This window comes from Radiomyces spectabilis, assembly GCF_025331425.1.
Source record: "Radiomyces spectabilis strain NRRL 2753 chromosome Unknown BYT42scaffold_3, whole genome shotgun sequence".
Taxonomy (NCBI): Eukaryota; Fungi; Mucoromycota; class Mucoromycetes; order Mucorales; family Radiomycetaceae; genus Radiomyces; species Radiomyces spectabilis.
Window position 1 is genome coordinate 1,374,789 of NW_026251928.1, and position 10,700 is coordinate 1,385,488.

At 44.4% G+C, this 10,700-nt stretch overlaps 5 protein-coding genes across 5 annotated transcripts; 3 read left to right on the top strand and 2 right to left on the bottom strand.

Moving 5' to 3' along the window:
* Positions 1-1,716: 1,716 nt before the first annotated feature.
* BYT42DRAFT_560143 (transmembrane amino acid transporter protein-domain-containing protein) lies at positions 1,717-4,051 on the top strand. The gene is made up of 4 exons (XM_051567210.1): positions 1,717-2,435; positions 2,582-2,682; positions 2,752-3,188; positions 3,293-4,051. The coding sequence occupies exons 1-4, from the start codon at positions 2,048-2,050 to the stop codon at positions 3,825-3,827; spliced, it is 1,461 nt and encodes a 486-aa protein (XP_051426264.1). The 5' UTR covers positions 1,717-2,047; the 3' UTR covers positions 3,828-4,051.
* On the bottom strand, positions 4,052-5,659 carry BYT42DRAFT_560151 (uncharacterized protein). Its single transcript, XM_051567211.1, has 8 exons — positions 5,520-5,659; positions 5,370-5,446; positions 5,169-5,312; positions 5,022-5,110; positions 4,725-4,965; positions 4,457-4,650; positions 4,236-4,385; positions 4,052-4,163 (listed from the first exon to the last, which is right to left on the bottom strand). The coding sequence occupies exons 1-8, from the start codon at positions 5,609-5,611 to the stop codon at positions 4,134-4,136; spliced, it is 1,017 nt and encodes a 338-aa protein (XP_051426265.1). The 5' UTR covers positions 5,612-5,659; the 3' UTR covers positions 4,052-4,133.
* A 343-nt stretch (positions 5,660-6,002) lies between these two features.
* Positions 6,003-6,689, top strand: BYT42DRAFT_611496 (caffeine-induced death protein 2; the record flags this gene model as incomplete). The annotated part of the gene is made up of 4 exons (XM_051571509.1): positions 6,003-6,057; positions 6,115-6,266; positions 6,371-6,466; positions 6,573-6,689. 4 exons carry the CDS (start codon positions 6,003-6,005, stop codon positions 6,687-6,689), a joined length of 420 nt encoding a protein of 139 aa, XP_051426266.1.
* Positions 6,690-6,890: 201 nt separating this feature from the next.
* Positions 6,891-8,811, bottom strand: BYT42DRAFT_611497 (ATP synthase subunit alpha; the record flags this gene model as incomplete). The annotated part of the gene is made up of 3 exons (XM_051571510.1): positions 6,891-8,240; positions 8,338-8,568; positions 8,746-8,811. The coding sequence occupies 3 exons, from the start codon at positions 8,809-8,811 to the stop codon at positions 6,891-6,893; spliced, it is 1,647 nt and encodes a 548-aa protein (XP_051426267.1).
* Positions 8,812-9,261: 450 nt separating this feature from the next.
* BYT42DRAFT_510871 (CRAL-TRIO domain-containing protein) lies at positions 9,262-10,664 on the top strand. The gene is made up of 4 exons (XM_051565148.1): positions 9,262-9,660; positions 9,747-9,833; positions 9,910-10,204; positions 10,265-10,664. The coding sequence occupies exons 1-4, from the start codon at positions 9,385-9,387 to the stop codon at positions 10,531-10,533; spliced, it is 927 nt and encodes a 308-aa protein (XP_051426268.1). The 5' UTR covers positions 9,262-9,384; the 3' UTR covers positions 10,534-10,664.
* Positions 10,665-10,700: the final 36 nt, after the last annotated feature.

Sequence of the window (10,700 nt, forward strand, 5' to 3'; positions counted from 1 at the left end):
CTGTAGATGTACGTAGATAATAACTCTTGCTGCTACATCATAAGTGTCAATACATATGATTACTGCAATATTAAACACATGTTTCGCCTCACTCGCTACTGTCGTTCTTCATTTTGGCTTTACAAGAGAATCCTAGTCATAAAAAATGCGATGGGGCCATCAAATGGCGAAAAGGAAGGATCACCGGAATTACGCCTCCGATAACTTTGTTTGATGCGTGATAGATGACTTTGAGCCAACCAAAAATAGTGCCACTGATGTTTATGGAAAAAACAGGATCAACTATTGTCGTACAAGCACCTGTCCATCCTCGATGCTTGCACGAGCCGATGGTTTCCGACAACTTTTTTATCCTAGGTTCCGTTTGCAGAGAGTTTACATGCAGTGTCCATTTGTTTATGAATCCATAGTTACTGTTGTGTAGGAGACAATAACAATAAATCTCTCATATAGGGAAACGAAAACCAGAGAGTACTTAACTGGGCAGATAAGCCAGCTTTTGTTTTTCTCTGATAAGGTTATTTCTTTTCTGTTTTGTTTTTCACACCGCAAATCAAGAAAGTGACGACATGGAGCATAATGTACTGCGCCGTACTGTGGCCTTTGTGCAACTCGGTACAGGACTCACCTTCGCTCTCGATTTTTATGTTCTTCTTCTTTGAACGAGATAAACGTATCCCGTCGTATGTGCTGCTATTAAATTATGGGTGCAGATTATTTTGCCAATACATAATTTACATCATAAAATAATAGCGTCCTGTGAATGACAGAGTGAGGAACTTTAGTTTTGCAAGTAAAATAGATCAAGGGTGGAAGAAACGCACAAAGGTAGAATTGAGTCATGTTCGCCAGTGTGAGCGTCGAAAATGTGATTTGATTTTACGGTTGAACATGGCACGGAGAACCCGATCCAATAATGAGGCCAGTGAATGCGATGAAAATAGATACGATGCGACTTCTGCTGTTGATCATTAGAAAAATGCGCAATGGTGGGACCTTTGGTTGGTAACCCAATCGTCGTTTTCGAATTTCAGTGACAACTTGTCATTGGATTGGGGAACCAATGTGGTCATTTTAGGACCGTGGTGAGTCAGATTTTACGGATGTGATTGGACCATCCATGTGTTCAGGCCGAACTGGAAAGAATGTTAGCAAACGCCGAGGACTGGAAAAAAAAAGACGCCGCCAGTGCTTCGATACTGCCTGCCCTATCCACTGCATCCACAATACCCTTTGAGCTGCCATGCGCACATCAGATGTGATATGCAAAAGCTGTCATGATAAGTCCCTAGAGATTTTCTTTTTATGTCTTGCTCTGGGAAGTCTCGAACTTTATTATTCTTTATCTATCAAACGGTCTTGAGGGATAAGAAGGGGGCCAAATTTCATTCTCAATGCTCGTGCCATTGATTCGCACCATCTTTGTATTATATCTTTTTATTTTTTATTTTTATTATCTTTGACTTGATACTGTGTGTTACCTCATATTACGTAGCGTGTGCCATGGGATGCAGGGATTGCAGTCTGATAGGACCAACCATGGACCATTATGTATATTCATGTGTTCATCATTTGCTTTTGTCATGGATGCAGAAGGGGATGCCAGAAAGACAGCGCTCCTCGTTTTTTTTTCTGGTTGCGCACATGAACCATGACAAAAAGTCTAGATGGGCGATCATGCGTTATCCATTTTTGTCGTTTCTTTAAATGGTACATGGCGCTTACAGTTTATCTAATAGATTCAGTTGCCTTTTTCCTTTTTCCCCTTTTATCTATCTGGCTGAATTAAATCGCTCCACTCCTAGTCTAATTCCTTTGTATCTCTCTCTGTTCTGTCCACCGGCATCTTTGTCTCTTTTTTTTTTCCCTCTCTTGTGTTCTTTTGTGGTTAATATATAAATCTTTATTTCGTCCATTCAATTGTGTTTTTTTTCCTCCTTTCCTTTATCTTTCCCACTTTTCCTTTCTTTTTTCTTCTTACCTTATTACACACACAAACACACTCCCTTGCTTGCCACATCACAGCTTATAACGTTATTACCTTCCAATGACGTTTTACGGCAGTGTACCTAACAAACACCATCACCTATTAACCAAAGCCGAACGCGATCTTCTTCAAGCCGATCGTCCAGGCTATGGATCACGAACTCGATTGGAAGTCGCCTTTAATCTGGTCAATGCGACCGTCGGTGCCGGTATTATTGGATTACCATTTGCCGTCGCCCACGCAGGATTTTTCCTCGGTGTAGCTGCTTCGATTTTTGTCGCCATCCTTTCACAAACTGGCCTTTACATGCTCATTGTGGCCGGTCAACGAGTTGGCATCTATAAATTTGCTCTTCTAGTCGAATATCTCCTTGGCAGACCAGGCTACCATTTTCTCAATTTGATGATTTTCATTCAAGCCGGTGGTGCCGCTGTGAGCTATTTCATATGTAATGCATTTCATTGTTTATCTTTCATCTCCATTATCGATTGCAATCAATTAACCCGTCGTTTTTCGCCTTGTTCTTTTTCTTATTTAAAATTGCTCATCCCCTTATTCTGTCATTCCCCTTGTTTTATCTTTATGTTTCCGCAGTGTTAGGAGATACCGTCACGGTGCTGTGCCAGCGTTATCTACCCCAATTCTCGATCCTAAGCGACAGATCCATCATTGTGCCCATTATTGGTCTTTGTTGTGTACGACATCACAAAAAAAAAAAAGATGGAATGGCATATTGAAATGAATGTACTCACGCCCCAGAATAGATCCTTCCCCTTACCACTTCTCGATCGATCGGGTCATTGGCGCGCTGGTCCACGGTGGCTGTATTCACACTGCCTGTCATTCTTTTGTCCATTTTGATTCGCGCCCCGGCTTACGCACCTGACACCCATATTCCCCTGACATGGTTTGGCTCGGATATTTTCGGAGCCTTGGGCATCATGGCTTTTGCATTTACGTGCTCGCAGGTCGCCTTCAACAACTATCTCACTCTGGAAGATCAAACCGCCCACAGCTGGCGGCAGACCACCACCATTTCCAGTGGCATCAGTTGGTTGGCTTCCATGACATTTGCCATCATTGGTTTCTTATGTTTCGGCGAAAATGTTCAGTCCAACCTGTTCATGAACTTTGCTCCTGATGATCCAGTGGTCAATATTGGCCGTCTCGCTCTCGGTCTCAATATGGTGCTTTCTATTCCGTAAGTACATCCCGAAAAAAAAAGGATCAACGACCACAGGTTATTAATGAATGCATTGCATTTTTTTTCTGCAAACGCTGGTATATTTTTTTTTTCTTTTGCAGTGTGGCCTTTTTCCCGACACGTGAAGCCGTGCAGAAATCATTGGGTTTCGAGACCGCGACCAAGCAACCGACGACTTTTCAGCACTATATCGTGACCATTGTCCTATTTGTTATCCTGTTGATCACAGGCGTCACTGTCAAGTCGTTGGGCAAAGTGTATGCACTGGTCGGTGGGGTATCCGCGACGACCTTGGCATTCATTCTACCTGCATGTGCTTACCTCGTGACCCGACGACGTACTGCAACGTCAACTGATGTATCCGTGTATCCCACTCTGACGGCCTCGACGGCGGTGTCACCCATGGATGAGGACAAATCGCCCCTCGTGTTCTCTGATGTCGCCTCGTTTGCCTCATCATCCCGTACCCCGATCTTTGATGAAGAAGACGTATCAACCGTGGATAACTATGAAATGTTGGATGACGATGAATTACCAGAACCATCCTTTTGGCTGGATATCGCAGCGGGTCTGCTTATCGTGTGGGGTTTCATGGTCATGGTCTTTTCCACTTCCGGTGTCCTTACTCAATCATGACCATGAAATAAACTGACGAGTCTCTTGTTCGCTATTTTCTACCCTTACCCCCCTCTTATTACCTTTTATTATCTTCCCCTGTGTGCCTCTATTTCCACCTTTTCTATTTTTTTCCCTGCTCCCTTGAATTTCCCAGTGATTCAGTAGACATTTGATAACATACCATTGCGTTTTTTATTCCCCCCCCCCCTTTGCACATACCAAATATATAACTAGTATATTATAAAGCACCTTCCTTCCCAGATTTCCCTTTTTTAGTGATTGTTTGCCGGTTTCTTTTTCGAGATAGATTCAAATCGTCATTATCTACTGAGTCGGTTCTTCAAATGCCATGCGCTAACAGATCGTAATCAGTGAGCCATTGTGTCTGGATACGGATCAATTGTGGGATGCGAGCCCATCTATTACCCTTCCTTTTTTGATAGGTGTGACGGTGCGGCCGGCCGATGCGCCTGTTGCACCATAGAGAAGATTGAATTTATCAATGAGATCGTTGATCGCATTCAGACCTTTGGTGATTGTGCCCAGGTATCCAACCAGTAATACGTCGTTAAATTCCTAAACCAAACACAGCAATGTGTAAGCATCACTGTTACTCTCTCTGATTGATATTTCTGTCGCCTTGTTACCGTAGAAAATTGTTCATCAAATGCTTTGGTATCCACAACGGGCGATCTTCGGCATAAACTTGCAATTTGACGCACGATATCATGATTGGTAGGGATAACGCCTGCTTTTACATCTTGGAGGTATTGTTGGAGTACTTGAAGACGGCTGTGAAGCATGGCCACGGCATTCCGTTGGGTGGTCAGATGAGCAATTACTGTTCGGAACAAGCCCCACCAGAATGAGTAAGATTGAACGAATCACTATGGAAATTTTTTGCCATCGTCTTACATGCATTCCCCACGCCCGATTCGGCACTGGATGTACTGGGTTTCGCGACGTGATCGACTGCAATTCGTTCGGCTTCTTCGGTTTCTACTTTGTATGCCGATTTAACAAACATGAGACGGGGAGTCTCATCGTCCAAATCCATGATGGATTCGTAAATAACCACTGGAAATTCTTTGGATCCGGCCGCTAAACTAACGGGATCCATTTGCAGGAATAGAGCTGACTCGTTCACTTGCAAAAACTGCGCCTCTTTCAATCCAAAAAAGTTCTTTTCAAAGTCATTGACCGTGTATTTACCTGTTCATGGACCTTTAAATCTTTTTCTGTGGGGAAAGCTCCCAGTGAATACCATCCCATAAAGTCTAGATTGGGGAAGACTTGTCTCACTGCGTATCATCATGTCAGCTACTCTTTTCAAATATCTTTTGCGGACCCTAAGCTTACTCTGTTCCTGCTTGTTGGCCAGGTAAGCCTTGTCCACTGTGAGCACGTCAATTCCTTCCTGTATCACTGGTGGTAACTCGAAGGAATTGATAATGTCAATCTCGCGTCCGGACTGTTTCGCCAAAAGAGCTCCATGGACATGGCCTAACGATATTTGGAGCGTCAGCACATTATCAGCATCAAGGATTTTCAGGATGTAACCTTTTTGTACTGCATCTGGATTCTGAAGCTTGGTACGTGTATAATGATCGGAAATATTGAGCAAGACCAAAGGATGGCTGAAACAAGGAACAGCGTGAACGATCGTGATTCAGAGAGAGAGAGAGACAGAAAAAGCTTGCAGTAGCTTACACTGAAATGCTTAGACTGGAGTTTGTTTGTGCTGTGGATACAACCGAAGGTGGCATACGAAGATCTTCATCACTGGTGTCCATAGCGCTCATGATGATCGCATACTGGGTGGAAAAAACAAGTTCCGCCTTTTTTTTTCGGATGCACTTCTCCTTTCTGTATGCCGCAACCCACGAAGTGACGCGTTTTTCATCACTGCGCCCGTCGTTTAGCTTCACCTTCATCATTTTCATACAAGATGTCGATAATACATATTTTATGACACTGTATGCAAGTATTGACTGCATACTCTTTCTCTGCTTTATAGTGCATTATCATATTTATCATGCGATTTCTAGTCAACCTTCCATCGTCTTCTTCCTCGAATCACCTTGACCCAAATTAAATCGCCGACCCATGCCCTATAGTCGACAAAAGATGTAGGAAAAAACACTCAAAAAAAAATCATTATTTTTTTATTTTCTATTGTTTGTCCCTTAAACAATGTCTGAAAAGGAATTGAGCCCGTCCACTTGCTTCAACTTCTCCTTCTTCAAAGGTGAGTCTGACAATAGGTTTGGGAACTCGACGAACCGGGACTGATCGACCCGAGTAGATTATATGAGAGAATTGCGCAAGGTGGACGACACAATCACTCTGCGACTCAATTCAACCGATACAACTTCTGAACAGGCCTGTGCTCAGTTCTTCAAAGATCTTGCTGATGCTTACACCAAGCGTGAACATGCTGTCAACTACTGTCTCAAGGTATAGTAAAAAAAATTAACGGGGTGTCAAAAAAAAACGCTGGATGACCACCATTCCGACAAAACCAAGATTGCACATTGGATTGACGTTGTGGACTCGTTTAGATTATGGATGAACAAATTGACGCCAAGTATAAAAAATTGAGCGAGGATCCCGATGATTTTGACACTCAAAACAGTGTTTTTGCCGACGAAACCAAGGTAACCTATTGGAAAGAAGAAAGACAGAGTTGGGAGTCAAGTAGGCGGGGTTAATGGGTTAGTGCACTGGAACTTAATGCGCCAAAACGCTCGGTTCGTTATGTAGCGTCGTCAAGTGGCCAACGAGAGAATGGTCGAAGAAATCGTCCGCGATCGTACTCTGCAAGTGTTCAAGAGCAAATGTCGAGTTTTTGATACCGCCACTCTCTCATTGAAGTCATAAATTATTTTGTCATGTTTTTTATAGAATGCAAAAAAGAAAAAAGGGAGATAAAAAAACAGTCGAAAGATTCAACATTTGTATTACTATTTTGCAAATAAAAAAAGTTCAATTGGTTATTTGTTTTTGTGGTGAATTTAAAAAAGAAAAATGATTCTCGTGGTTTATTTATACATTATTGCTTTTGGTTGGCTGAATACTACTTTAGTAGAAGGTCTTGCAGTGGTTCTCGCAGATGGTACGGAGCTTGCCCTCGAGATCCTTGGAAAGAACACCCTGGGTACGGATTTCATCGAGGACGGAACCCTGTTCGGATTGGATGTGGCTGATAAAGTCCTTTTCCCAGTCGACAACCTTGTTAACGGGGATCTTGTCAAGGAAACCGTTGACACCAGCGAACACAATGGGAACCTGGACCTGGATGGGCAAGGGAGAGTACTGAGGTTGCTTCAACAATTCGGTAAGACGGGCACCACGGTTCAACAAGAACTGAGTGGAGGCATCCAAATCGGAACCGAACTGAGCGAAAGCAGCGACTTCACGGTACTGAGCCAAGAAAAGCTTCAAGGAACCAGCGACCTGCTTCATGGCCTTGGTCTGAGCGGCGGAACCGACACGGGACACGGAAAGACCGACGTTAATGGAGGGACGGATACCCTTGAAGAAAAGTTCGGCTTCCAAGAAAATCTGACCATCGGTAATGGAAATAACGTTGGTAGGAATGTAAGCAGACACATCACCACCCTGAGTTTCAATGATGGGAAGAGCGGTCATGGAACCATAACCGAAATCCTTGTTCATCTTGGCAGCACGTTCCAACAAACGGGAGTGAAGGTAGAAAACGTCACCAGGGTAGGCTTCACGACCGGGGGGACGACGAAGCAAAAGGGACATTTGACGGTAGGCAACAGCCTGCTTGGACAAATCGTCATAGATGATCAAAGAGTGACGACCGTTGTCACGGAACCATTCACCCAAAGCGGCACCGGAGAAAGGAGCGAGGTACTGAAGGGGAGCGGCTTCGGAAGCGGTAGCAGCGACGACAATGGTGTACTTCATGGCGTCGTTCTCTTCGAGGGTACGGACGAGCTGAGCAACAGTGGAACGCTTCTGACCGACAGCGACGTAGATACAGTACAACTTCTTGGACTCGTCGTTACCGTTGTTCCAGTTCTTCTGGTTAAGAATGGTATCGAGGGCAACGGCGGTCTTACCGGTCTGACGATCACCAATAATCAATTCACGCTGACCACGACCGATGGGAACCATGGAATCGACAGACTTGATACCAGTCTGCATGGGCTCGTTGACGGAGTGACGGGGCAAAATACCGGGAGCCTTGACCTGAACACGCGAACGGCCAACGGTCTCGAGGGGACCCTTACCATCGATGGGGTTACCCAAAGCATCAACGACACGGCCGAGGATACCGGGACCGATGGGAACGTCGACAATAGCACCGGTACGCTTAACAGTATCACCCTCCTTGATCAAACGATCGTTACCGAAAACGACAATACCGACATTGTCAGCTTCCAAGTTAAGAGCCATACCCTACATGCCATAAAATTATTGATGAGAACCGGATTTTTTGATCGACAAGAAAAATTTCATTCCAACAGCCTAGCGTAATCGAAAGGGAAAAGTTTACCTTGAGACCGCTAGAGAATTCCACCATCTCTTCGGCTTGACAGTTCTTCAAACCGTAAACACGGGCAATACCGTCACCAATGGACAAGACACGACCGGTTTCCTGAAGATCGACTTCAGAGGAAGAACCGAGAATGCGTTGCTCGAGAATCGAAGACACCTCGGAAGTCGAGGGCTTGGCAGTAGCATACTGTCTCAAAGCAGCAGAAGCAGCGCCGAGGTTGACACGGACCTACAAGTGTAACAAGCAAAATATACAAAACGATAACAGATTAGATCAGGATTCATGGACATGCCATGGAAAAAAAATGGGCACCCCCCCTTGAGTGGGGTTGCAATGGTTGGATTGGGTCCACTGCATCGGTTGAACCACCAAGGGGGTGAATTGCTGACATGACGAAGGACTTACAGCAGGAGTAGACTTGGCAAAGGCGGCCAAAGCGGGGCGCGCAAGGCGAGTGGCGTTTCTCAACATGAGGGGGAGGGTATTATGGGTTGGGAAAAAGAGAGAAACTGAATGCTAGTCGCCCTGGCTCATAGTCTGTTTACGCGCGAGTGACGGAGTGACTGTTGCCACCGGGGGGTGGGAGGTTTTTTTGTCTCAGCCAGCTTACCAAAGGGCCCCTGCCTCAAATTTGGGCTGGAAAAAAAAAAAATTCGGAACTCCACACTTTTCTCATTCGTTCAGCATGACAAGTCTTAATCACCATGATGGCTCGGTTCAAAGAAGGGATATCCACCACCTTGTAGAATGACGAATACGGGAAATGATGCATCGTCTCACCTACATATGGATGGACCTATTATTGATTGCCTTTCCTGTCCAATGAACAACCACGCCGCCGTCTCCATACCAACCCTCTTGTAAACCGACTTGCTCGTTTCCCAATTTTTTTTTTCTTCTTCTTCTTTTTCCCTTTTTCGTAACTCCTTTTTCCTTTCTTCCTTCTCTTTTGCTTTTGCCTATCTTACCCGTACTTGCCTTTTTTTCGTGGGCCTCTTTCTTCTTCTTCTTTTCAATCGTTAGCCAACAGTATCCATTCTCGTTATGTTTAAATCCAAGCCTGCTGCAACAGAATCCACTACTTCAGAAAAAGATCAAGGGCACTGGGTATCCGATCCTATTCTGAACCCGCCGGCCGATTTCGTTGCTCCACAGTCCCCGGCTTTGGACGCATCACAGCAAGAAAAGCTTGACCAACTGCGAAACTATGTTCAGACCATCATGCTTCCTTCTGACCACGAGTATTATCCCAGCGAAAAAGGATTTTTGACAGATGCCACCTTGAAACGTTACATGCGCGCAAGAAAATGGGATTTCGAGGTATAAAAAATGTGCTTTTGACGTTACACCAGCCAAGCTCAGATGAATATGCCTCGACTTACAAATTTTGTATGCACCCACTACAGGCCGCCAAAAAGATGCTAGAAAACACAATTCAATGGCGCCGAGAATATCGTCCTGAAGAATTGGATCCCGAGTATATCCGTCCCGAGGTAAAAAAATAAAAAAAAAATGCGGTGTTTTGCTGCTTTTCTGACGAGTAATGATGATCTCAAAATGCAATCACAGGCCACCACGGGCAAAATGTACTTTAATGGATTTTCCAAAGCTGGTCGACCTCTGTGGGTCATGCGTCCACGTCATCAGAATTCAAAGGATGGAGAGCGACAAGTCAAGCATATCGTATTCTGTCTCGAACGGGGGATTCGGTTAATGCCTCAAGGAGTTGAAACATTGGATATCTTGATCGATTTCAAGGACTCTTCTTCATCGCAGAATCCTAGCTTGGGCACCGCTAAAAAATTCCTGGACATTCTCAGCAATCATTATCCTGAACGTCTCGGAACAGCATTTCTCATTAAATGTAAGTAAAATTAGAAAGTCCCCCATCTTCATATATGTGTGATCTCATTGTTTTCGGCAGCTCCCTGGTTCTTCTTTACCATGTTCAAAATGATCTCGCCTTTGATTGATCCTGTGACGAAGAGCAAAATTAGCTTTGTTCACGACGAGAATACAGTCAAAGATGACAAGGCCTCCAGCGACAAGGTCTTCCTCCAAGATTACATCGATATCGACACACTGGAATCTGAGTTTGGTGGGCGATACCCGTTCAAATTTGATATCGACACTTACTGGACCCAACTGCTGCAAAAGACCGGCAATCCCTATAAAGTCATAGATTATATGTAGATGCTTTTATATTGGTTATATATCGAATTAAGAAAAAAAAACATATATCTTCAAGAAAGATGGCTTGTTGTTCAAAGTCATTTTCTCGGATTGGAGGGCAAAGCAGCTACAGCATGAGTGTGACTTGTTCCTGTTTGGGAGGCATTTTTCTGCCATCACGCGACCCA

Bases quoted from the DNA above. Each gene is read 5' to 3' on its own strand.
- BYT42DRAFT_560143 (XM_051567210.1), top strand. From the start codon at position 2,048: ATGACGTTTTACGGCAGTGTACCTAACAAACACCATCACCTATTAACC. The intron at 2,436-2,581 runs GTAATGCATTTC...ATGTTTCCGCAG, and splicing joins CGCTGTGAGCTATTTCATAT to TGTTAGGAGATACCGTCACG. The intron at 3,189-3,292 runs GTAAGTACATCC...TTTCTTTTGCAG, and splicing joins AATATGGTGCTTTCTATTCC to TGTGGCCTTTTTCCCGACAC.
- BYT42DRAFT_510871 (XM_051565148.1), top strand. From the start codon at position 9,385: ATGTTTAAATCCAAGCCTGCTGCAACAGAATCCACTACTTCAGAAAAA. The intron at 9,834-9,909 runs GTAAAAAAATAA...ATGCAATCACAG, and splicing joins CCGAGTATATCCGTCCCGAG to GCCACCACGGGCAAAATGTA. The intron at 10,205-10,264 runs GTAAGTAAAATT...TGTTTTCGGCAG, and splicing joins AACAGCATTTCTCATTAAAT to CTCCCTGGTTCTTCTTTACC.
- BYT42DRAFT_560151 (XM_051567211.1), bottom strand. From the start codon at position 5,611: ATGAGCGCTATGGACACCAGTGATGAAGATCTTCGTATGCCACCTTCG. The intron at 5,111-5,168 runs GTAAGCTTAGGG...GATGATACGCAG, and splicing joins GGCCAACAAGCAGGAACAGA to TGAGACAAGTCTTCCCCAAT. The intron at 4,966-5,021 runs GTAAATACACGG...AAAGAGGCGCAG, and splicing joins ATTTAAAGGTCCATGAACAG to TTTTTGCAAGTGAACGAGTC.